Source organism: Ascidia mentula, chromosome 5 (genome assembly GCF_947561715.1).
Source record: "Ascidia mentula chromosome 5, kaAscMent1.1, whole genome shotgun sequence".
In the NCBI taxonomy this organism is placed as follows: domain Eukaryota; kingdom Metazoa; phylum Chordata; class Ascidiacea; order Phlebobranchia; family Ascidiidae; genus Ascidia; species Ascidia mentula.
The window spans coordinates 4,659,293-4,686,295 of record NC_138570.1 but is presented as its reverse complement, the minus strand read 5'-3'; the positions used below and the strand labels follow the sequence as shown (position 1 = coordinate 4,686,295).

Below are 27,003 nucleotides of genomic sequence, written 5' to 3'. Positions count from 1 at the left end.
TCGTAAGTCACCCGCCCAACACGATTTGGCAATCTGCGTGGTGTTTTACATATAACGCCAAATAACGGCCATCTGTGACATGTTGTGTTGCAAACCTTTCATTTACAGTAGAGTATATATCACGCAACGAGTCCTTCACATTACTGCCACGCATACATAGTCTCAGGTCACCATACCCAGAAGCGGTCATATAGATAGCATATTAGCGGACGCTAGAGGCGGTAAGGAGGTCACGATAAAAACCAAATGAAAACATGTGCAAATTCTTACGCCCTGTGTATGTTTATTAAAACGTTTATCAAATTTTGTCAACAGGAGAAACGAATACACCTGGGTCGGGGGCTAGATGTTGTAGATATTTATATGAGCAATGTTTTTTTTTCAACGCACATTGCAAACATGAGCCAACAAGCAGTAAAACCAACAACAGTAGTTAATTGGCACACAATCAGTTTGCTGGAAATATATTCGCACCATAGTGTTAGCGTTCCGCAACAAAGCTTTCTCCTTGTTAAGGCCTTCCGGTAAGTGTCTCACGACGTACCTGTTCTTGTTCACTTTTCTAATTGTATTCTTTAAAAAGTTTTGTTTCACCAGTGACGCATTGGTAGCCAAGAAAAAGCAAATACGTAAAAGTTTTTCCTGCAGGGCTTATCGCCCGGATTAAGCTAAAGAAAATATACAAGTAGGGGAAAGGAAATGCATCCGCATGTGAGGATTGGAAACACAGGAGGGCAATGCGGTGAAGCAAAATCAACAAACATTTCTGACGTTGTGTGAGTCATCACTTTTATATTATGTAATAACGCAAGCAAACAATCTTTCCAAAGAAAATGAAAGATTTCTGTAGACAACTTCCGTTTGTAACTCACGAAAATGTGGCCCGAGTACTGTTTTCTACAGCTATTGTTAAATGACGGGGTTGCTACATACCTTTGATGTAACAGCTTTAATCACCGTTTGATTCGATTCATAACAAGTACTCCCTTATTAATCCAATTGTCGGCCTTTGTAACGTCAACCGACCTGCTGACGCCACGCTTAATAGGAACTCGAACCGGAACGAAAAACTATTAACATTTCACAAGTCATACGTGGGACAACTTTTATAAGGTGTGGCTTGAATCCACGTATAGGTTAGCTCAGCGATCAAAATACTTTCGTTTATGTGACAAGTTGTTTATTGTAGTCAGCATTACAAGTACACTATTACGATTGGTCGCTACTAGCTTTGTACGTTTATTTTGTGATTTGTATAGTTTTCTTGGCACAATGTCTGATTTCAACAATTTCACTAACTGCAGTTTTAACGGGAAGTCTGAGGAAAACAAAGCACAAGACTTGTTAAAATGAGTATTTCACAATACCCACGCAGTCTGTTTACAAAAATGCAAAGTCTAATAAAAAAATTCCAACTGCGTTAAGCCAATGCGTTTTAATTTAGGATTTTTGTGCGATGAATCGCAGCCTAAATGCCAATGAAATAAACTTCGTCAAGCGGAACAAAAGTACAACAACACTAAACGCAATAGAGGTAACATCGTTTGTTTTTGCTTTTTGGTAGACGACAAGTAAGAAATTTCGTTCATAACATTTTTGCTTTGTAAAATGTCTTCCAAAACCAGCCCGAACAAGCGCTATGGAACAACAGAGATACACCAAGCAGAAAGGGATATGCATATTTATAACTCCACAAGAGGTAACTGTGGCATCAAAAGTAAAGTTTCCCAAGAAACCAATTAAAAATTCTATGTCTTGCTAGATGCGAATATTAGCGGTTCGCTTATTGTTGAACAAGCGGATTAGTTAATATGGTTTCTTTGGAATTGACCATCAGTTTTAACAAACTCCACATATGGTTGTTGTTCAAGTTAAACAAAAGGCATTAAAGATGGTTAGACTAAACCCTGTGTATATGGTTGCATTACAACAAAAACAAATCGCTATTTGTTCGCAAAGGGCAGGTGGAAAGCTAATCCTAAACTCTGACTCGGGCAAGAGACAGAAGCAATCGCTTTTTTTTATAGCCTCGTACTTGGGATAAAAGCGGAAACACACCGCACACAAAACATAGCATAATATCGGTTGCTCGGCAACATAAACGGTATTTCGCTTTTCATTTTCTCATAAAACTGTATTCAAACGCATGTTCCGCACGTCAGCGTAAACGCGATAAGCAAACAATTAAGGCCATTGTTTTGTTAGCTTGAGGCCACCTGTGTAACATTAAAGCCTTTTTGTTTCCATCCCGGTTTGCCAAACAAAAGAACCCCTTCTTGCGCAAGAAATGAATATACCTGGGCCTGGGGCTCGATGGTGTAGATATATTTACATGTGAACGTGCAATATTTATTTTTCAACGCACATTGCAAACATGAGCCAACAAGCAATAAAACCAACAAAAGTTAAAGATTTATTCATAAAAACATAAAGGGGGTAAGTAGAAAAATGTAGACAGAAAAGTTCACAACGGATAAACATCTTTGATGACAAAATAAGCAAAACAACAAACCTCGAGTAATCGGTGTCACTGCAGCCTAATCTGTTTCGCAAGACCAACTTAAAGTAAATTTGCTGAAAAATGCCCGGCAAGTTGACAAAATCCACAAAAGCAACAGAACATACTTGGAATATAACAATGACTGTTGAAACCAGCTTCGAGGGCAACAAGTTCTATAGAATAACAGAAATAAAGGGGTACAGATAAGGTTCGAGGCGTGATTATTTTCGGAAAATGGACATCTATTTCTTTGCAAACACTTTCCAATTTACTTGAGCATTAATATAAAATTTTTATTTTTCACCACTGCATATAATACTTCTGCATGTAGGACACTTCATAGTGTAAACAACCCCAAAAAATGTAAAAAAGTTGTATTTGAAACCTTGGAAGCATTTTCATTTTTGATTTGGTGATTTGGAAAAAAAACTTTTCTAGGCTTTAAACATCAACTTGACCATTGTATGTAGCCCTTGTTATGTTTTGGTGGGTAACAAAGTAGCCAACGCGACCGTTTGCGACATCACAGGCTGTGTCAAGTTCACCGGCAACTGAGCACCTTTGGACAAAACGTTTTGTTCAAGCTTGGAACGTTCGCTGCCCAGCTCTGTACAAAACGTAAATCAAGTAATAAGGTTTCAATTTTAGGCGGTTTGCAACACAGCGATTAAAGGTGTACTGCAAACGAAGACCAAGCATCAAAAACATAATTTTTTAGTCACATGGTATTCGCAGTTTAGGTTTGGACTGCTTAGTTATCAATACTCGTGTATTAAAAGTAAAACTTGCTGCATGTAAATTGGTCGAGCGTGAGAACTCATATTTATAATATATTTTAAATTTACTTGCAAAACAATACTACCGTTTACCGTCCCCACAACAACCATTTGTGTTTTCGTAGGACAACACAACAGTGACACTTATGGTGAATCGAAATTCGGCATTCAAGGTGCGACTGTAAACATCGGGGATAAGGGTACTGCCAAACAAGGTAGGTTAATGGCAATTTCACATGCTGCAAGGGTAAAAGAATAAGGTGTATCAAAAATATTTCCAGACCGGTTGCGCAAAAGAATCAAAAAATTGCTTTAGTAAATCTTTTGGTTACACCGATCCAAACAATCAAGAAACATTTGTGATTGTTATTTAAGTTACCCAGCTCACTGTATACTGCAATTTGCACTTAAACTGATACACATCGTATACGTAAAGGTGACTCACAATTGCCACAAGGAAGAACTCAACCAGGACCGTCGCAGGTAAATTATTTCCACTCTTGAATCCAAATTAATGAGTACTTGTTATGAATTTTAGCTTAAAATTTTAGCATTATATTTGTATAACATTGCGTGACCACATGTCAATCAGTGTAAGACATACAGTGAATACAAAACATAATATTTCTTTTGCAACTACCTTTGTATGTTTAGGAGCCGCCAGCAACCAATGAGGGGGAATTTTGCTTTAAGTGCTGTATGTGTTGTAATATACATTGCTGCTGCAATGTGTATACTCCTGAGAAATTTTAACACCACGCACCCAAATCCACTTTCTGAGTTTCATCGTTCGTAACCGCTTTTCCACACATTTTGTTCGCTTCCAAGTTTATTCTTGTAGTAATGTAACATACATCTTCTTTTAACTGTTAAGTTTTTATTTGATACATTATAGATTTTATTTGATACACTATAGAGAAATGTACATACTGTATTAATGTGCTGTTGATTATTAATGCGCTTCGAGTGTAAGCATATTTGAGAAATATAATAATAACATGAAAATAACGTGCCGATCCTGATGTAATTTTGCAAAACAAGAATGCCGGATATTTGAAATTTAATGTGAGTAGATAATGAATATTCCAGCCACAAGAGGTCGGGGTGCAGCCATATACCAAATAGAAATCATCATATCTTTTTCACAAAATCGTGATTTGTTATCATTTAATTTTTCTATTACCCTTCTTGGCATGCCCAAAATCAGTCATATTCCGTTCACAATGAAATTTAGGAAAGATGTAAATACCTTCGATGTATTGGTTTTCTTGTTGCGAATCGATTGCGAATCAAAAATAGTCAATGATTTGTGATTTGCTATTAGGAATTCCGAAAGTTCTACTTCATTCCACGCACTACAATATATCAAATGTGAGTCTCCCATGTTTGTTTTTAACTGAACCGTATTTCGACAGACTTGCGTAGTACATAACGTCTGCACAGTTGATGACCTCGTCAGTTTACCAAAAGGGTTGATTGATTCCCTTTTTGTTTGGCCGCAAAGTCAATACAAAAATAGGAATCGGTAAAATTAAAATCTCATCAGGAGAGATGCAGTAGCTAAGGTCGAAAATTGTCATTTGCATTGGTTATGCCAAAGGTTCACAAATGTTATGCATTGCGACTCACTGGTGCATCGTTTTAATGTTGTTATCGCGTCACAAGTTTATTTTCACATCAAACTGCTTGACCTTAAAAACGAATTCTTGTTGTACGCTTGGTCTCGTACGTCATCAAAACAATCATTAGGAATGAGTACGACGCCAGTTCATAAAAGTCGTGAAACACTTCGTTTGATTTATCTGCTTTGCTAATTATTTCCATATTACAATGATGTAACAAATTTATTGCACTTACTAGGTTGGGCGTAAATATAGTTTATGCACAGCACAAATACACACAATTTGATATGCATATCGTAAGTCACCCGTCCAACTCTATTGGGCGATGTACGGGATTTCTATCTGCCCCACGTTTATAAACATATGATGAAACATGTTTTGCCACAAAACGCTCACAAACAGAAAAGCTTTTTGCTGACAATCTAACGACAAATACTGGCCATCTATGGTAAGCTGTGTTGTAAACCTTGCATAAACATACGTGGAAATCTCCTCGTTAAATTTAGGTGAAATAAAGACGCCGAAGTAATATGGCATTTTGGTGCCGGAATTTGACGCTTAACTGGGTTCCTTGAGGATAAACCGATTTTTTTTTGTCGAAACTGTTTTTTACTGTTTAAATATGTTGACATGATAAAATGTAAGTTCCCAGCATTGAAGGCAGTATTAGACGCAAACCAACATAAATGTGTGTTTGAATGTATTTCGCTTCAACGCCAATAAAGATTTAACATTATAACAAATCCGTCGTTGCAGATGGTCAACATCAAACAAAAACTAGTAACCGTACATAGACAGGGTAGCAGAAAAACAAAAACAAACCGTTATAAATCGATTTGGACTTATTCGTCCTCGGTAAAGCTAATTTTGGCGTCTTCATTAACGCATTTTGCTCATTACTGCTTGACTGACGTCATATGGTGCAATGATAGTTTTTTAATATCCGACGTAATTAGGCCCAAATGTTATGACGTGGGGGGCAAGATATTTGAACATTATACGTTTATATGCACACATTGTTTGCACCACCGAGGTATGAAAAGCTGGATAAAGAAACACTTCTACATTGAACACATATCCTGGTATATTTGTTGTTGGGAATAAAATACTCGTACACCTTGGCTTATGTGGTTACAGTACAGCAAAAGCAAACTGCAACAGCAAGTTCTAATTAAACGAGGAAGCTAAGTTAGTTGTAACAGACTTGCTCGCTATACTTTAATTCTAAATCGTCAAGACGAATTTCAAGGCTTCACGCACATATTTAATGATTCCATTACATTTTCCTCTAGGAAATCATTCAAAAGTCAATATTTGTATTCGTCACCAGATTCCACAAAGCTTGCAAAATCCCAGCAAAACGTTCTAATACAACTGTCACACCATTGCAAGAAGTTATGAAAATTCCACCGACATTTCCATGTTACTCATTTTACAAATTGGCACATCATTGACAACCCTAAAAAGACAGTTTAGTAACACAGGCGGACATAATTCATTTCATTGGCAGACAAGAAAGCCAACCACTTCTAGACTCAGCAATAAATATAGTTTGACGCATGTTCTGATGATACCTTACTTTCCCATGAACTATTACTTCGCAAAAAGTATGTAATTGATCCTCAATTGTGATACATATTTTACGCATGACGGTGGACTGTGTCTCTTTATTAACCAACAGGCGAAGGCGTTTCATAATTTCGTTATGCATGAAATGTAACTGATCACGATAGTTGGTGAATGACATCCATAACCACACTTTGCGCAATGCTAAAGACACCCACAGACAATGCTGACTTTTCAAAAACTGCAGTAAAAGTGAGCAGTCATACTACAATTCTTCGGAATCCTCGTAAGAGCTGGGTTTGACAAAAGAGAGTCATTCATTCAGGTGGGCGTTGCCAGTGACGTATTTACCTGGTTGGCGTCACATAAACCAGGCATCGTAAACGTTACACTGCCGATATAAACCATTCTAAGACTGCTTGGTTGTGAAGTATATTGAAATGGGTTTTTTGTCGCATCGCTAAATTTGCCCTAAAATCCAATCATTATTCTTTGTCATATCAACCGGTTAATTCAGCGTTGTTGTGAGGAGATTTTCGAGCTTTGAATACAGCGAGGACGCGTTCACTGCTGTTACAAGCTTGCTTACGTCACGGTAGCTTGCTTGGTAACTTGCCTACGTCACGGTGAAAGAGGAACTCGAACCAAAAGGTAAACCTCATGACAGGATTGATCGAGCCATACGTGAGTCGATTTGTCAGGTGTGCAGGCTTAAAACCAAAGGAAGTTGCAGACAAAAGGATAAATTGGTGTGGCTTTAAGTTGGTTTGTGCAAAATATAATAGTTATTGTAATTTTACAGGCATGACACATGAACAATCGAAAACGCATTGTTGATGAAGAGTTAGTTGAGCAACCTGGCACATTCCTTAACTCTTGGAATTTGTTTTTTCTTCGTTAACGTTGGTTGTTCCTGTGCCATGACTGTCAGATATAATTTTTTACCTAAAGACAGAACGACAACTCGTGTAGTTTTTACATTCAATAAAATGGTGTTTTCAGTTTGAAATTTTCACATTCTTGTTTCTGTTTTGAGTTGAAAGTTTTTCCAGCAACAGTAAATAGTTTTCCAGCGCCATGTCTGTCAGCTTCAGCGGTAACGCCAAAATAGAAGGAAACACAACGTTTAATACATCCAAAGAAAACATGACCGTGAATCAACATTATGGGGGTAAATTCAGCAAACGATTTAAGACACATATACTTTTTATAACTTTGTCACAGTGTAAAAGTTTTTTTGAATGAATACGTGACCGATGTTCAGAGTTAGAAGAACAGTGAGTTGTTAGCTGGCATTTAAAACAACAGTTCTTCTCAGTTATTTAATTAAATCTTTTAAAAATTAAAAACAATTTTTAAAAACCATACAATTTAAACTGCATTACTGTAAAGTAAACCCATCGTGCCCCCTAACCCTGTTCCTATTTTCCAACAATGGACGCGTTTAAAAGTTAAATCAATATAGTAGATCTAATATATCGTAAGTTGTCCTATTGCGCAAATTCCATCGTATGGCGATAGTTAAACTTGTTGCACGAGAAATGCTCGAGCATTAAAACTTATTTCAAAAACTTTTTTGCTACATTCGAAATCTGCTATCATTTACTGTTTGACTTCTAATTCCATTACTATTGTCCTTACATACCTAAACGATGTATTTTGAAGCTCCACAACACCACGGCGACAGTTATGGCGGATCGAAAATGGACATGCGAGGTGCAACTGTCAACGCCCAAATTGTCGGTGACCACGGTACAGTCAACCAAGGTAATAGCGATTTCATATGTCGTTATAATGGTAAAAGAATGGTGTTTACAAACGGTTAAAAGCTTGTGATGTGTTATTCTGGATCAATTCATTGTTACAAGGTTAATACCATACCCGTGACCACGATACCTAATTTCTGCCCTGTTACATATGGTTATAAATTAGACTTTTGCTACATTTAAACCAATTTACAACTTTCTTTTCATCATACATAGGCAAAAAAGAAACCGGTGTGCACAAAAATGCTTAAGAAAATCAAAAACCAACCCAAGACCAGGACAAATCTCTCTACGGTTGAGTGACGTTGTGGTGTATTTAGACTCCTTTTGTAAATGATTTAGGTCTTTGCAGAAATGCTCTCTTGATACAATTTACACCTACTAACCGCTGAGCTCTTGCAGCTTTGTTGATATGGAGTTGGTCCTGGTAACCCCAGAGTCGTTAGTTCGAACATCAAGTTTGATTTTTCAGGGATTTTGTTGAAGGGTTGATGCAGCTTGGCTGTAATACCAGCGAACCTAATCAATCTAAACTATTTTATGTTTTTTATCATAAATTTTACATTAGTTGTCTACTTATTTGGCGCAAATTATGGTAACTCCTAAATTCCTCATTGTTTTTATCACAAAAGTAATCACCGCTTACACTTGTGCGTAGGAAATCCGCCACCTAGTGGCGATGCATCTGAAGTTTACCAAACGGCCAAGGTTGTTAAAGGTGGAGATTAGGTGAGCAGTGAGGGATGCATAATGTGTTTGTGGTTGTTTAAATATTATCTCTTTTTGCAGACAAACAGTTCCCAACACCGTGTGACACCATGGTTTACCTGTCACCTGTATCCACTTTATGTTTGTTGCTTGCGTGTAAATACTTTTTCCGCACTGAAATTATCAGACATTGTGCGTTTATACTTTTAAAACTTATGAGCACAGTTGTTTTCACAATATATTTCAAACACACCTAATTATGAACATTGTTTCCATAACCATCAACAATGTATACCGATCCGTGCCTAAAGTTTTCAACATAAACCAGACATCGCAAACGTTAAACTGCTGATATGAAGCATCTGAAGACTGTTTTGGTTGTAAGATATAACTAAATTGGTTTTGACGCACCGCTGATTTGCCCTAAATCTGTAAATGGAATAAACAATACCGCTTCTTGTTAGTTTAGATTGTTTTTTTTAATTTTTCACAGCCATTGTTAATTTCCGGAGTTCTTCGCCTTGCTGTAACTGTGAAGGAAAGGAGTAACCGTTTGTTGAATTATTTACAATAAAATATAGGCATACAGGTTGAAAGTCGTAAGCACTCTGTGGTTTAACCGCCATGGTTGGTCGTAATCACCGTTTGGATACGATCCATTTACAACAAATACTCCGCATTCACTTAATCCAATTATCAACTTTTGTATGTCATATCAACCGGTGAATTCAGCGTTGTTGCGAGGAGATTTTAGATCTTTGAATACAGCGAGGACGCGCTCACTACTATTAGTAGCTTGCTTAGTATCTTGCTGACGTCACGGTGAAAAAGGAACTCGAACCAAAACGTAAACCTCATGACAGGATTAATCAAGCCATACGTAGGACGATTTTTGTTAGCTATGCTGGCTTAAAACTAAAAGCAATTGGAGATAAAAGTTGAAACTGGTGTGCCTTTAACTTAAGGAAATTTCGTAATTAGCTGAGAAAGGGGTCACCTTTGCTAAATCAATCACAATAAGGTGGGCATACCAGTTAAAAGTCGCAACTACTCTGTGGTTTACCCGTCAAGTTTGGCCTTAATCACCGTGTGGTACCGATCAATTTACAACAAATATTCCGCATTTTCTTTATTATTATCATCAACCTTTGTAATGTCATCTGATCTGCGCCGCTATAAGCAACATACAAAAATGAGAAAACGAAGTTTTAAAAGTGTATACAGTGTTGTCGCGAGGAAATTTTAGAACTTTGGATGCAGTGTGGGTGCAACGACTACTGTTGATCAGTAGCTTGCTTACGTCACGGTAGCTCGCTTAATATCTTGCTTACGTCACGGTGAAAGAGGAACTCGAATCAAATCGTAAAACCCATGACAGGATTGATCAAGTCATACGTGGGACGACTTTTGTCAGATGTGGTTTGAAAATAAGCTCCGTTTTTGGTCTGAGATATAAAGACATTAGTTCATTTGACAAGTTGTTTATTGTTACCAGCATTGCAAGTACACTGTTACGATTACGCTGCAAGCTGTGCACCTTTATTTGGTGATCTGTAAGGTTTTCTTTGGCACATGTCTGTCCACAACAATTTCAGTAACTGCAGTTTTAACGGGAAGACTGAGATAAACGAAGCACAAGGAGATATGCACATCGACAAATCCACAAAAGGTAGTCCACCTGTACAAATCAACCATTCCTTATAAAATTATTCAATTTTTTGTGAGCAGTATACAAGGATAGCAAGGTACAACAAGTGAACTTGCAAGGTACGAATATCAGTGGAGGATCGGTTGTGGGAGTGCAGAGAAACGTAAATATGGGTGAGTCAAATGGTTTAAATGTGATTGCAGTTTGTAACACTGGTAAATGGTATATCTTCTCCTACCAAGTTAAAAAGAACGCAATGAATGGTTATACTTTCTACTGGAAACCATAAAATCATTTCTGCTGATTGCAACTTTGTTTACTCAGGGCCACAGCACATTGGTGACTCATACGGTGGATCAAATTATAATTTTTCTGGCGCAACAGTTCACACTGCAAACGTTGGTGATCATGGGACTTAATTTTTCTGGCTACGGTCAACTTCTGTGTTACTGTTTGTGTTAATTTTACCAAAATCTCTTTTATATTTCGCAGGGCCCCAAAATAATTATTACGGAAAGGTTGGTGTTGTGGGAAACGTTAAAAATGCAGGCAAGTAGCAAAATTAAAATTTGCTAAAAGTTCTCAGTTTTGAATAATCCATGAGCACGAAATATCTAAAATGAAAAAAATTTGCATACAGATGGCATCAATTTTTAGTGAGAAGAGCAAAACGTTCACACTCTTTTTTTGATATATTTAATTTTCTTAATTTTAGCATGTTGTACCTTTTTAAAATGTAGTTTCAAACGACTAAGCATGTAAAACTTGATGAATTTTATAGCATGATGTTGTTTGTTTATAACTATTACACCATGTTTACTGCAGTGTAGTGTGCCTTGCGAATTTGTTTGCTGGAATAATATTCGCACCAGTGGTAGCGTTCCGCTGCAAAGCTTGTTAAGGCATTCAGGCAAGTGTCTAACGACGTACCTGCTCTTGTTCACCTTTCTTATTGTATTCTTTGAAAAGTTTTGCTTCACCAGTTTCGCATTGGTCGCCAAGAAAAAGCAAATACGTAGAAGTTTTTGCTGCAGGGCCAATCGCGCGGATTAGACTAAAGAAAATATACAATGTAGGGGAAACGAAATGCATCCGTATGTGTGGATTGGGAACACACGGGAGCAATGCGTGGGTGAAGTAAAATTAACAAACGTTTCTCACGTTGTGTGAGTCATCACTTTTGTATTATGCAATTTGTATTATGTAACTTTCCTTTGTAACTCACGAAAATGTAGCCCGAGTACTGTTTTCTACAGCTATTGTTAAATGCCAAGTTTGCTACAAGTTGAACAAAAGGCATTAAAGATGCTTAGACTAAACACTGGATATGTGGTTGCATTGCAACAAAAACAAATCGCTATTTGTTCGCAAAGGGTAGATGGAAAGCTAATCCTAAACTCTGACTCGGGCAAGAGACAGAAGTAATCGCTTTTTTATTGCCTCGTACTTGGGGTAAAAGCGGAAACACACCGCACACAAAACATAGCTTAATACCGGTTGCTCGGCAACATAAACGCTATTTCGCTTATTCAAACGCATTTTCCGCACGTCAGCGTATACGCGACAAGCAAACAATTAAGGCCATTGTTTTGTTTTGCTTGAGGCCACCTGCGTAACATTATTGCTTGAGGCCACCTGCGTAACATTAAAGCCTTTTTGTTTCCGTCCCTGTATGCCAAACAAACGAACCCCTTCCTGTGCCATTGGTACATCTGTGTGTACCACCAAGGGACAAACCAAATGAAAGCCTAATCCATTTCGCAAGACCAGCCTATAGTATATTTGTTGATACTTTTTTCGAATTCGTGGTCGTAAATGCTATAATTAATTGGCACATAATCTGTTTGCTGAAAACATATTCGCACCAGTGGTAGCGTTCCGATGCAAAGCTTTCTCTTTGACAAGGCCTTCCGGCAAATGTCTCACGACGTACCTGTTCTTGTTCACTTTTCTAATTGTATTCTTTGAAACAATTTTGCTTCACCAGTTACGCATCGGTAGCCCAGAAAAAGTGCATCAAAACTTTGTTATTTAATGTTTTTAGCCCTCGTCGCCGCATTTAACGTTATATGTTGTCATCCAAGATATGTTTCGTCATCGTTATATTTTGATTAAAAGGTCGCGAAGGTAGTCCTTGGCAAATGTTTTTATATAGTCATAGGATTCCGGGTGTTTTCTTTTTGCAAACGTGACGTCCCTGCAAACGCAAACACGTAAAATATCCACACTTTGCGCAGTGCCAAAGCCACCCACAGACGATGCTGACTATTGGGCGTTGCCAGTGACGTATTTACCTGCGGTGGGCGTCACATAAACCCTATAGTTGCAACATCGTGTCCGACCAGAAACTAACAACCAATTATCAATTTTCTAAATTAATCCAATTATCAACCTTTATAACGTCAACCGCATTACGGCTGACTCACGGTTAAAGAGGAGCTCAACCAGTACAAAAAACTATTTGCAGGATTTCACAAGTCATACGTGGGAAAAATTTTGTAAGGTTTGACTTGAATCCAAGTTTAGGTTAGCTCATCGATCAACATACATTCGCTCATTAGAACAAACAAGTTGTTTATTGTAGTCAGCATTACAAGTACACTATTACGATTACTTTGTCGCTGCAAGCTTTGCACGTTTGTTTGGTGATAGTTTTCTTGGCACCATGTCTGTTTGCAACAATTTCAGTAACTGCAGTTTTAACAGTAAACCTGAGAGAAACGAAGCAGAAGACTCGTTAAAATGGGTTTTGGACAACACCCAGTCTGTTTACAAAAATGCACAGTCTGATAAAACAATTCCAACTGCGTTAAGCCAATGCGTTTCAATGTAGGATTTTTGTGCGGTGAATTGCAGCCGAAATGCCAATTGAAAGAAATTCGTTAAGCGGAACAAAAGCACAACAACACTGAACGCAATAGAATGTACGTGCAAAGTAACGTCGTTCGTTTTTGATTTTTGGTAGACGTTAAGTAAGAAATTTCATACATAAAACAGGCACATATTTGCTCCGCAAAATGTCTTTAAAAAACAGCCTCAACTCCACGTTTTTCGAAACGACAGAGATACACCAAGCAGATGGGGATATGTGTAACCGAAATTAGCTTCTCTCTAAACCGGCTAACGCCCAGGTTACTCCGCACTAACGGCCTATCGCCAAGACCTGGAGTCACACGACCAAGGTGGCTAGTTTTGTAATAAAATGGAAGCGCTAATAGGTATAAAAGCGTAAAATGGTAAAAGTACGGATAAAACAACGGTTGTTTTTTATACAAAAAGGACTTTCCACTGCACATATAGCGTTCACAACAATTACTTCTCGCCACAATAAAAACAGTGCTTTCTACTCGCCACCACCAGAGAACTGCCTGGCTTTTCGCTTATTCTTTTCGCCGCCAGCACTTACACCAATTATCACTGTCCACGTTTGCCACGCAAGCGTGACTGCTCGGGCGTATAAAAACGAGTAAAATAGAAATAATTACAAATATATTATAAAAGGTGAGTGTAAGTAAACAAAGAAAAACATGTGAGTAAAAGTGAAGGTGAAGTGAAAATACAAAAAGAAATAAAGCGTGTGAAAAACAAAACGAACATAGACGTTTACACCCCCCACGTTAAAAATTGTCCTACTCCGTTAGGACGCTTGATAAAATTTGGTTTGTCGCCGATTTCGCTGTGGCCGGCTATCATTCATCGTCGCCGCAGCGTCATTTATGTCGGCGCCCAAACCTTGACCAACGTCCATCAATGGCCGTGTAGGCAACCCAGTATCCTGCGCAGTGGGTGCGTCCGTGCGTGTTTCGCTTTGTGGTGTGTAGATAACAAAATTGTCTGTGTCGTGCAGCCCGAGCTCATCCGGCTGCGTGCTTCGGCGTTCTTTTTCATGGTAAGGCATGTTTGCCTTTTTCAAGCGGTTAAAATGTACTTGCTGCTGTTTGCCATCCTCTCCTTCAATAAGGTAATTCACCATACCGTGTTGCTCAATAACTTTAAAAGGGCCTTTGTATGGTCTGATGAATTTTCGGCACTCGCCAGGCGGAACCACCGGATTCTCCAACAGAACGATGTCGCCTTTCGTGATTTCGTCTCCATGCCGTCGTCTATTATATTGTTCTTGCATGTGAACTCGTTGGGTCGTCAGGGTTTCTCTGGCTACCTCCTCGGCCAGTCGCAACCGAGCTCGTAGCCCATCCAAATGAACCAGCGGAGTCGTTGCCACTTTATGATCTGGAGAAATGAGATCGGCGGGTAGGCGCAGTTCGTGTCCTGTAAGTAGAAAGTGAGGGGATACCCCCGTGCTTTCATGCCGGCTTGCGTTGTACGAAGCCACCACCGCCGACAGTGCTTCATCCCATTGTTTACTATCGCGTTGTACGTAATTGCGGAGCATTGTTATGATGGTGCGGTTGTTGCGTTCGACTCCCCCATTGCTCGCGGGGTGATATGGCGTTGTTCGGGTCTTTTTATAACCCATCAACCTCACCAGTTCTGCAAATAATTTGCTTTCGAAATTCCCCCCTTGATCGGAGTGAATTACCTCAGGTACCCCATGTACCGTTAGCCACCTGTGAAACAAAATGCTCGCTGTTTCATGTGCGGTTTGATGCCGCATAGGCCACGCTCTGACATATTTTGTGAATAAATCACAAGCGACTAGGATATACTGGTATCCTGTCCTGGTTAACGGAAGTGGACCAAGCACATCAATCTCAACGCGTTGCATCGGTCGCATTTCTTGTGATGGAACTAACGGTGCTCGGGTGGTAGTGGTTGGTTTCTTGTTTCGTTGACAGTGTTCGCATTTACGGCAATAAGCCTCGGTCTCTTCTCTCCATTTTAGCCAGTAAAAACGCTGTGACAGTTTGCTCAGGGTTTTAGCCATTCCCAAGTGTCCCCCGCCGTGTACCTGGTCGTGGCACGCGGACAGCACTTCGCTGCGCATGGCAAAGGGTACCAACACTTTCTGAACATCGTTTAAACCTGGCACCGCACCAGGGTCAGTAATGAATAGCACCCCACCGTGACATGATAGCCGCTCGAAAAGGCTCCATAAGTGTTTTGTCTCTGCCGACAGGCGTTTGACGTGGCGAAAAGACGGCCTTATACCCTGTTGCACCCATTTTACTACAGGACGCAAACTTAAGTCCCCATACTGCGCTTCTGCTACATGGGTGGACTCATACCCGTACTCCGCCTTTAAATCAAGTGCAAGTACCTCTTCCAATGACTCATCCTCACGAACTGTGTAAGGGAATCCGTCATCTTCCGGTTGCCTCCGGCTAAGCGCGTCTGCGTTTGTGTGCTTCTTTCCGGGCCGGTGTTGAAGATCAAAATTGTAACTAGCCAGGTGTTCAACCCATCGAGCACATTGTCCATAGAGTTCCCTGGATCTCCACAGCCAGCGAAGGGATGAATGGTCTGTGCGCAACAAAAATTTCGATCCGAGCAAATAACTGCGATACAACTTAGTCGCAAATATGACGGCCAGCAATTCCTTGCGAGTTGTGGAATAATGCTTTTCAGCTTTGCTCAATGACCTACTGCCGTAAGCGATCACATGCTCCTTACCGTCAATTTCCTGACCGAGAACACAACCTACGGCTGTGTCCGAGGCATGTCCAACACGAAGGGTCGGCTAAAGTCGGGATACTGTAGGACTGGAGCTGTTGTCAGAATTCTTTTCAGTCTGGCGAACGCCTGCTGGCAACTGTCCGTCCAGACAAAACGACGTCCCTTTTCTGTCAATTTGTGCAAGGGGGAGGCAATACGAGCGTAATCTTTAACAAACTTTCTGTAATGCGATGTAAGACCCACAAATTGACGTACCTGTTTTACAGATTTTGGTACTGGCCAATCTTTCACCTTATCGGGGTCGCATCGTATTCCATGTTTTGACACTACGTGACCAAGGAATCGCACTTCATCTTTGAACAGGTCGCACTTCGTGGGCTTTAGTGTAAGTCCAGCCGACTCTAGGCGTGAAAGAACATCTTCAAGACGCTGCATGTGTTCGTTGAAATTTCTACCATAAACAATCACATCGTCTAAGTATGCGAGTGTTCCTTGCCACTCTATACCCTGCAGCACAATACGCATTAGGTGTTGGAAGCTTGCCGCTGAGTTGCATAATCCCAAAGGCATCACGGTGAATTCAAACAAACCCATGTGACTGGCAAAGGCTGTCTTCTCCCTTGATTGTTCGTCCATGGGGATCTGCCAGTAGCCAGATTTTAGATCAAGGGTGGAAAAGAAACGTGACCCAGACATTTCATCCAGGCTATCATCAACCCGGGGAATAGGGTAACTGTTTTTTTTGGTTGCTTCGTTTACTTGTCGATAGTCGACGCAAAATCGTAACTCACCAGACTTCTTTTTCACCAGAACAATCGAACTTGACCATGGCGAGGTTGAAGGTCTCACGAGTCCTTGGCTTCGCATTTCGTTGATGATCTTCTCAACCTCCGTTTTATGATGGATGGACATTCTTCGAGGATGTTGACGGATTGACGCCGCATCCCCGGTGACGATCGAATGTCGAACAAGATCAGTCCGGCCTAGGTCAAAGTTACATGTCGAAAATGCTTTTTGATGGCGACGAAGAAGTTTTTAAACATCCTCCCTCTGGGTTGCTGACAACCCATCTCCGATACTCACGCCTTGGTGAATGCATTCCCAACTTTCTTCATTGGTCGGTGTCTGTGCATAGGAGATATTGCAAACTTCCTCTGTAGGTTGCACACTGCTATCTTCAACAACAACACACCATTCCGATAATGGACATGCAACGTTGCCAAAAGCGTGTACTGGAATCGCGACAGCAACCCTAGTTGCTGATGGTACTAGGATTGGGTCATCGGTAAAATTGGCTATACGTATGTTTACCTCATTTTTCCGCACAGTTGAAACACAGTTCGCTGTACAGAGTCCAATCTTTTCTGTGAACCCCGGTCTTCGCGCAATATACACTTCAAAGTCAGGGATGTCTTCTCCGCGGACGTCAAGGTGGTAACGACATGTGGCCCACACCTCCGACATTGGAGGGACTTCTGTGGCATCGGTCACACAAATATCTCTGGTACGTTGTACGAAAGACGACGAGAGTAATGGCACCTTAGCACGGCCCGCTGTCAACAAATTTTGGTCGTAACACACACTGCAGCGGTTCTTCTGCAGAAAATCCAAACCCAAAATTAAGTGGTGAGCGACGCCCGACGCGACATATAAACACGTGGGTACATCTAGCCCTCCCAGTTTAACATTTACAGTGATTTTCCCAATAACTGAAACCAAACTACCGTTAATTCCAGAAAAACGTTCGTTTTGGCCCAGCGGGGAGATTTTGAGGCGATCATTGTTCAACGTCTCTAAACACTTTTGGCTAATCAAAGAGACACTTGCACCAGTATCAACTAAAGCACATACCGGCTCTGAAGCGATAGAAATGTTGACAAACCGTACTAATCGGGGTTTGGTGGGATTCTCGCTCGTGTTCTGATTATTGGTAGGATTCGAAGTTTTTGGTTCGGTGTCCTTCAAACATACGCTTGCTTTTGCCTCTTGGGTCACAGGGGTACCAGGTCTTTTATTGAAATTCCTGCGAGGCGTAAAACTGGTATGAAAGCCGCGCTTACCTTGCATTGGGCAAAATCTTTGCAAGTGTCCTGGTTTTCCACAGGCATAACAGCGTCGCTCCAACCTGTCTGCCATCTGATGTGGTGTTGGTTTCCCCAATCGCTGCACCTCGCGGCGTACAAGCTCAATGTCCTTCTGGAGCGCGGTCACAGTTTTTTTGAATTCTCGAACGCTGATGTCTGCATCCTTTTCCGGTTGTTTTGATACTGATGGACCTTGAACATCACGACGACACACGCCTAAAACCTGGGACATTTCCGGTACATGCGTGGACAAGACCATCTGAGCGGCCGTCCAAAAGTCCCGTTTATATTCCAACCGTTGCGGCAGGGATCTGGCCATGTGCTGGTCCAACATGCCAACAAAGAGTAATGAATATAACACCTCATTTTTAACAGCCTCTTCCGTAGGGTAAGCCTTGTCGCCAAGAGCTTTCAAAGCATACACAAAGTCCTTAATGCTTTCCTGTGGCAACTGCCGCCGGCCAAACAACATTGCGCGTGTTTCATGGAGGCGCGAGTGGTCAGAACCTTGCTTTAGGGCGCGGCTAATTAACTCATCGTACTTCAGTTGAAAAACATTATTGTCGTTTCCCTGAACTAGCCAGCGGAGGTCATCATCAATTGATGTCAAAAAAAGATGACATTTAACTTCCTCACTAGCTTTCACACTCTCACAGTACGATTCAAATAAGGCAACAAACTGGCCAACATCTTGTCCCGGTACAAAGCGCGGTGGCGATAAAAACAAATTAAAAGACATTAAGTTCTCTGAAAGCCGTGTGACCCCTTATAAGCGATAGCAGAGTCCTGGCGTGCTCGCCAAATGTAACCGAAATTAGCTTCTCTCTAAACCGGCTAACGCCCAGGTTACTCCGCACTAACGGCCTATCGCCAAGACCTGGAGTCACACGCCCAAGGTGGCTAGTTTTGTAATAAAATGGAAGCGCTAATAGGTATAAAAGCGTAAAATGGTAAAAGTACGGATAAAACAACGGTTGTTTTTTATACAAAAAGGACTTTCCACTGCACATATAGCGTTCACAACAATCACTTCTCGCCACAATAAAAACAGTGCTTTCTACTCGCCACCACCAGAGAACTGCCTGGCTTTTCGCTTATTCTTTTCGCCGCCAGCACTTACACCAATTATCACTGTCCACGTTTGCCACGCAAGCGTGACTGCTCGGGCGTATAAAAACGAGTAAAATAGAAATAATTACAAATATATTATAAAAGGTGAGTGTAAGTAAACAAAGAAAAACATGTGAGTAAAAGTGAAGGTGAAGTGAAAATACAAAAAGAAATAAAGCGTGTGAAAAACAAAACGAACATAGACGTTTACATATGTGCATTGATAAATCCACAAGAGGTAACTGTGGCATCAAAAATAACGATTCCCAAGAAACCAATTAAAAGTTTTATGTGTTGCTAGATGCGAATATTAGCGGTTCGCTTGTTGTTCAACAAGCAGCGTAGTTAATATAGTTTCTTAGGAATTTGCATCAAAGTTACTAAATTTCATATCTTTGTTTTTAGTTAACCCATCAGTTTATCGATAACCACATTTTCAAGTTAAACAAAACACATTAAAGAACGCTATTTTGCTTTCCATTTTCTCATCAAACTGTATTCAAACGCATTTTCCGCACATTAGCGCAAACGCGACAGGCAGAAAGTTAAGACCATTGCTTTGTTAGCTTGGGGCCACCTGTGTAACATTAAAGCCTTTTTGTTTCCGTCCCGGTTTGCCAAACGAAAGAACCCCTTTTTGCGCCACGGGTACATGTTTGTACCACTAGGGGAAAAACCAAATGAAAACATATGCCAATTCTTACGCCCTGTGTATGTTTATAAAAATGTTTATCAAATTATAATGTTTTAAATTTGTTGCAAAATGTCCGGCAAGTTCACAAAATCCCCAAACGCAACAGAATATACTTGCAATGTAACAATGTGCTTTTAAATTGCAACCAAACAAATTGTAAACAACTGTTTGTTTGAAGGTTTGTTTTGTAACCAAAAAAATTTGCTCAGTCAAATGACTGTTAAAACCGCTTCGAGGGCAACATTGTTGCATTGCAAGTTCAACAAGGAAAGTTCTACGAAACGACAGAAATAAAGTAAACAGCGATTCTTTTATTGACAGCATTCCACATGATATATAATTGAACTTTAAATTATCACATTGGGTTTAGTAGATTTAGATACAAAGAAACAACACCATAGTTCGGCTATAAACCTAAAACCAGCAACTCGATTGAGTCTTAGTCATGTGGGTCCCACGCAGAGAACAGTCATTGTCTCGCCGGGTCGCTCTGTAACAAAAGCCTTTTGCACAATACTCGGTTCGTATTTACCTGGTGGGCGTCACATAAACCCTATAGTTGCAACATCGTGTCCGACCAGAAACTAACAACCAATTATCAATTTTCTAAATTAATCCAATTATCAACCTTTATAACGTCAACCGCATTACGGCTGACTCACGGTTAAAGAGGAACTCAACCAGTACAAAAAACTATTTGCAGGATTTCACAAGTCATACGTGGGAAAAATTTTGTAAGGTTTGACTTGAATCCAAGTTTAGGTTAGCTCATCGATCAACATACATTCGCTCATTAGAACAAACAAGTTGTTTATTGTAGTCAGCATTACAAGTACACTATTACGATTACTTTGTCGCTGCAAGCTTTGTACGTTTATTTGGTGATTTGTATAGTTTTCTTGGCACCATGTCTGTTTGCAACAATTTCAGTAACTGCAGTTTTAACAGTAAACCTGAGAGAAACGAAGCAGAAGACTCGTTAAAATGGGTTTTGGACAACACCCAGTCTGTTTACAAAAATGCACAGTCTGATAAAACAATTCCAACTGCGTTAAGCCAATGCGTTTCAATTTAGGATTTTTGTGCGGTGAATTGCAGCCGAAATGCCAATTGGAAGAAATTCGTTAAGCGGAACAAAAGCACAACAACACTGAACGCAATAGAATGTACGTGCAAAGTAACGTCGTTTGTTTTTGATTTTTGGTAGACGTTAAGTAAGAAATTTCATATATAAAACAGGCACATTTTTGCTCCGCAATGTCTTCAAAAAACAGCCTCAACTCCACGTTTTTCGAAACGACAGAGATACACCAAGCAGATGGGGATATGTGCATTGATAAATCCACAAGAGGTAACTGTGGCATCAAAAATAACGATTCCCAAGAAACCAATTATAACTTTTATGTGTTGCTAGATGCGAATATTAGCGGTTCGCTTGTTGTTCAACAAGCAGCGTAGTTAATATAGTTTCTTAGGAATTTGCATCAAAGTTACTAAATTTCATATCTTTGTTTTTAGTTAACCCATCAGTTTATCGATAACCACATTTTCAAGTTAAACAAAACACATTAAAGAACGCTATTTTGCTTTCCATTTTCTCATCAAACTGTATTCAAACGCATTTTCCGCACATTAGCGCAAACGCGACAGGCAGAAAGTTAAGACCATTGTTTTGTTAGCTTGGGGCCACCTGTGTAACATTAAAGCCTTTTGGTTTCCGTCCCGGTTTGCCAAACAAAAGAACCTTTTTTTGCGCCACGGGTACATGTTTGTACCACTAGGGGAAAAACCAAATGAAAACATATGCCAATTCTTACGCCCTGTGTATGTTTTTTAAAATGTTTAAAAAATTATAATGTTTTAAATTTGTTGCAAAATGTCCGGCAAGTTCACAAAATCCCCAAACGCAACAGAATATACTTGCAATGTAACAATGTGCTTTTAAATTGCAGCCAAACAAATTGTAAACAACTGTTTGTTTCAAGGTTTGTTTTGTAACCAAAAAAATTTGCTCAATCAAATGACTGTTAAAACCAGCTTCGAGGGCAACATTGTTGCATTGCAAGTTCAACAAGGAAAGTTCTATGCAACAACAGAAATAAAGTAAACAGCGATTCTTTTATTGACAGCATTCCATGAGATATATTTGAACTTTAAATTATCACATTGGGTTTAGTAGATTTAGATACAAAGAAACAACACCATAGTTCGGCTATAAACCTAAAACCAGCAACTCTAGTCATGTGGGTCCCACGCAGAGAAGAGTCATTGTCTCGCCGGGTCGCTCTGTAACAAAAGCCTTTTGCACAATACTCGGTTCGTATTTACCTGGTGGGCGTCACATAAACCCTATAGTTGCAACATCGTGTCCGACCAGAAACTAACAACCAATTATCAATTTTCTAAATTAATCCAATTATCAACCTTAATAACGTCAACCGCATTACGGCTGACTCACGGTTAAAGAGGAACTCAACCAGTACAAAAAACTATTTGCAGGATTTCACAAGTCATACGTGGGAAAAATTTTGTAAGGTTTGACTTGAATCCAAGTTTAGGTTAGCTCATCGATCAACATACATTCGCTCATTAGAACAAACAAGTTGTTTATTGTAGTCAGCATTACAAGTACACTATTACGATTACTTTGTCGCTGCAAGCTTTGCACGTTTGTTTGGTGATAGTTTTCTTGGCACCATGTCTGTTTGCAACAATTTCAGTAACTGCAGTTTTAACAGTAAACCCGAGAGAAACGAAGCAGTAGACTCGTTAAAATGGGTTTTGGACAACACCCAGTCTGTTTACAAAAATGCACAGTCTGATAAAACAATTCCAACTGCGTTAAGCCAATGCGTTTCAATGTAGGATTTTTGTGCGGTGAATTGCAGCCGAAATGCCAATTGAAAGAAATTCGTTAAGCGGAACAAAAGCACAACAACACTGAACGCAATAGAATGTACGTGCAAAGTAACGTCGTTTGTTTTTGATTTTTGGTAGACGTTAAGTAAGAAATTTCATACATAAAACAGGCACATTTTTGCTCCGCAATGTCTTTAAAAAACAGCCTCAACTCCACGTTTTTCGAAACGACAGAGATACACCAAGCAGATGGGGATATGTGCATTGATAAATCCACAAGAGGTAACTGTGGCATCAAAAATAACGATTCCCAAGAAACAAATTAAAAGTTTTATGTGTTGCTAGATGCGAATATTAGCGGTTCGCTTGTTGTTCAACAAGCAGCGTAGTTAATATAGTTTCTTAGGAATTTGCATCTATGTTACTAAATTTCATATCTTTGTTTTTAGTTAACCCATCAGTTTATCGATAACCACATTTTCAAGTTAAACAAAACACATTAAAGAACGCTATTTTGCTTTCCATTTTCTCATCAAACTGTATTCAAACGCATTTTCCGCACATTAGCGCAAACGCGACAGGCAGAAAGTTAAGACCATTGTTTTGTTAGCTTGGGGCCACCTGTGTAACATTGAAGCCTTTTTGTTTCCGTCCCGGTTCGCCAAACAAAAGAACCCCTTCTTGCGCCACGGGTACATGTTTGTACCACTAGGGGTAAAACCAAATGAAAACATATGCCAATTCTTACGCCCTGTGTATGTTTATAAAAATGTTTAAAAAATTATAATGTTTTAAATTTGTTGCAAAATGTCCGGCAAGTTCACAAACTCCCCAAACGCAACAGAATATACTTGCAATGTAACAATGTGCTTTTAAATTGCAACCAAACAAATTGTAAACAACTGTTTGTTTCAAGGTTTGTTTTGTAACCAAAAAAATTTGCTCAATCAAATGACTGTTAAAACCAGCTTCGAGGGCAACATTGTTGCATTGCAAGTTCAACAAGGAAAGTTCTACGAAACGACAGAAATAAAGTAAACAGCGATTCTTTTATTGACAGCATTCCACATGATATATAATTGAACTTTAAATTATCACATTGGGTTTAGTAGATTTAGATACAAAAAAACAACACCATAGTTCGGCTATAAACCTAAAACCAGCAACTCGATTGAGTCTTAGTCATGTGGGTCCCACGCAGAGAAGAATCATTGTCTCGCCGGGTCGCTTTGCAACAAAAGCCTTTTGCACAATACTCGGTTCGTATTTACCTGGTGGGCGTCACATAAACCCTATAGTTGCAACATCGTGTCCGACCAGAAACTAACCACCAATTATCAATTTTCTAAATTAATCCAATTATCAACCTTAATAACGTCAACCGCATTACGGCTGACTCACGGTTAAAGAGGAACTCAACCAGTACAAAAAACTATTTGCAGGATTTCACAAGTCATACGTGGGAAAAATTTTGTAAGGTTTGACTTGAATCCAAGTTTAGGTTAGCTCATCGATCAACATACATTCGCTCATTAGAACAAACAAGTTGTTTATTGTAGTCAGCATTACAAGTACACTATTACGATTACTTTGTCGCTGCAAGCTTTGCACGTTTGTTTGGTGATCTGTATAGTTTTTTTGGCACCATGTCTGTTTGCAACAATTTCAGTAACTGCAGTTTTAACAGTAAACCTGAGAGAAACGAAGCAGAAGACTCGTTAAAATGGGTTTTGGACAACACCCAGTCTGTTTACAAAAATGCACAGTCTGATAAAACAATTCCAACTGCGTTAAGCCAATGCGTTTCAATTTAGGATTTTTGTGCGGTGAATTGCAGCCGAAATGCCAATTGAAAGAAATTCGTTAAGCGGAACAAAAGCACAACAACACTAAACGCAATAGAATGTACGTTCAAAGTAACATCGTTTGTTTTTGCTTTTTGGTAGACGTTAAGTAAGAAATTTTATACATAAAACAGGCACATTTTTGCTTCCTAGAATGTCTTTAAAAACAGCCTCAACACCACGTTTCATATGACGACAGAGATACACCAAGCAGATATGTGCATTGATAAATCCACAAGAGGTAACTGTGGCATCAAAAATAACGATTCCCAAAAAAACAATTAAAAGTTGTATATGTTGCCAGATGCGAATATTAGCGGTTCGCTTGTTGGTCAACAAGCAGCGTAGTTAATATAGTTTGTTAGGAATTTGCATCTATGTTACTAAATTTCATATCTTTGTTTTTAGTTAACCCATCAGTTTATCGATAACCACATTTTCAAGTTAAACAAAACACATTAAAGAACGCTGTTTTGCTTTCCATTTTTTCATCAAACTGTATTCAAACGACCATTGTTTTGTTAGCTTGGGGCCACCTGTGTAACATTAAAGCCTTTTTGTTTCCGTCCCGGTTCGCCAAACAAAAGAACCCCTTCTTGCGCCACGGGTACATGTTTGTACCACTAGGGGAAAAACCAAATGAAAACATATGCCAATTCTTACGCCCTGTGTATGTTTATAAAAATGTTTAAAAAATTATAATGTTTTAAATTTGTTGCAAAATGTCCGGCAAGTTGACTGTATCCCCAAACGTAACAGAATATACTTGCAATGTAACAATGTGCTTTTAACTTGCAACCAAACAAATTGTAAACAACTGTTTGTTTAAAGGTTTGTTTTGTAACCAAAAAAATTTGCTCAATCAAATGACTGTTAAAACCAGCTTCGAGGGCAACATTGTTGCATTGCAAGTTCAACAAGGAAAGTTCTATGCAACAACAGAAATAAAGTAAACAGCGATTCTTTTATTGACAGTATTCCATGAGATATATTTGAACTTTAAATTATCACATTGGGTTCAGTAGATTTCGATACAAAGAAACAACACCATAGTTCGGCTATAAACCTAAAACCAGCAACTCGATTAAGTCATAGTCATGTGGGTCCCACGCAGAGAAGAGTCATTGTCTCGCCGGGTCGCTCTGTAACAAAAGCCTTTTGTACAATACTCGGTTCGTTTTGTGAATAATAGGGCAGTGCGTTCTTGCGCCATGACTGCGACGCGTTGCACCATGACGTGAAACATTTTTTGGCAAATATAAAAACCCAATGGTTCAAAGTTGTGTTTGTTTACCAAAACCTTTGCTCGTTTTGTGTTTGTAGGGGGTACAGATAGAATAGGGTCCGAAGCTTAATTATTTCTTCTTCCGGAAAATAAACATATATTTATGTGAAACATTTTCCAATTTCCTTGAGCTTAAATATAAAATTTATATTTGTCACCACTGCGTATATTACTTCTGCATGTAGGACACTTCATAGTGCAAACAACCAATAAAAAGGTAAAGAAGTTGTTTGTAAATACCTTTCACGCATTTTTGTTTTATTTTTTTGGTTAAGTGATTTGGAACAACATCTTTTATAGGCTTTAAACATTAACTTGGCCATTGTATGTGGTACTTTGACACTGCATCTATGACACATTACAGTGCAGACAACCAATAAAAATGTAAAAAGTTGTACTTTTAAACCTTCGAAGCAGAAAATCACAAAGGCGCCCAGTACAGTGATCAGACACAATTGAAAGAAATCTTTGTCAAAACAACCAGCTGTTTGAAAGGCGCTTGTTATGTTTTGGTGGATAACAAAGTAGCCAACGCGACCGTTTGCGACATCACTGACTGTGTCAAAATCAACGGCAACTGAGCACCCTTGGACAAAACGTTTGTTCAAGCTTGGAACGATCGCTGCCCAGTTCTGTACAAAGCGTAAATCAAGTAATGAGGTTTCAATTTTAGGCGGTTTGCAATACAGCGATTGAAGGTGTACTGCAAACGAAGAACAAGCATCAAAAACATAATTTTCTAGTCAGACCGTATTCGCAGTTTAGGTTAGGACTGCTTCGTTACCAATATTCTAAAATCATAAACATATATGCAATTGTTTACATCTGTTATGTCAGATTTGGTGAACTGTTGCGAGCAACATAACAGTCGATAAGACGTTTTTATGTATAAAAAACTACATCTTCACTAAAAAAGAGAAACTTAATACTTAATTACAAATCCCTTGCTATTTGTCAAAATTTGAAG

The 27,003-nt window shown here is 39.3% G+C and overlaps 3 protein-coding genes and 1 long non-coding RNA gene across 5 annotated transcripts in view; all 4 read left to right on the top strand.

Annotated features, from left to right (window-relative positions):
* Positions 1–27,003, top strand: part of LOC145901518 (uncharacterized) — an 82,331-nt gene that overhangs the window by 40,258 nt on the left and 15,070 nt on the right. The gene's annotated exons all lie outside the window — the stretch shown is intronic.
* On the top strand, positions 1,563–4,222 carry LOC145901525 (uncharacterized). Its single transcript, XM_082989248.1, has 4 exons — positions 1,563–1,699; positions 3,402–3,491; positions 3,713–3,759; positions 3,931–4,222. The coding sequence occupies exons 1-4, from the start codon at positions 1,609–1,611 to the stop codon at positions 4,027–4,029; spliced, it is 327 nt and encodes a 108-aa protein (XP_082845374.1). The 5' UTR covers positions 1,563–1,608; the 3' UTR covers positions 4,030–4,222.
* The window catches only part of LOC145901524 (uncharacterized), a 32,152-nt gene continuing 12,358 nt past the window's right edge, over positions 7,210–27,003 (top strand). The window contains exons 1-5 of one of the 2 annotated variants that reach the window (XM_082989247.1): positions 7,475–7,635; positions 8,130–8,231; positions 8,447–8,524; positions 8,889–8,959; positions 9,020–9,401. In XM_082989247.1, coding sequence (XP_082845373.1) covers positions 7,630–7,635; positions 8,130–8,231; positions 8,447–8,524; positions 8,889–8,959; positions 9,020–9,044 — 282 coding nt within the window. In that variant the 5' untranslated portion in view covers positions 7,475–7,629 and the 3' untranslated portion in view covers positions 9,045–9,401. Of the gene's footprint in view, positions 7,636–8,129; positions 8,232–8,446; positions 8,525–8,888; positions 8,960–9,019; positions 9,402–27,003 lie in introns of those variants that run through there. The other variant, XM_082989246.1, reaches the window with a different exon arrangement.
* Positions 10,496–11,005, top strand: LOC145901562 (uncharacterized). The gene is made up of 3 exons (XR_014402556.1): positions 10,496–10,607; positions 10,667–10,759; positions 10,911–11,005. It is a non-coding gene; the product is annotated as an uncharacterized LOC145901562 (long non-coding RNA).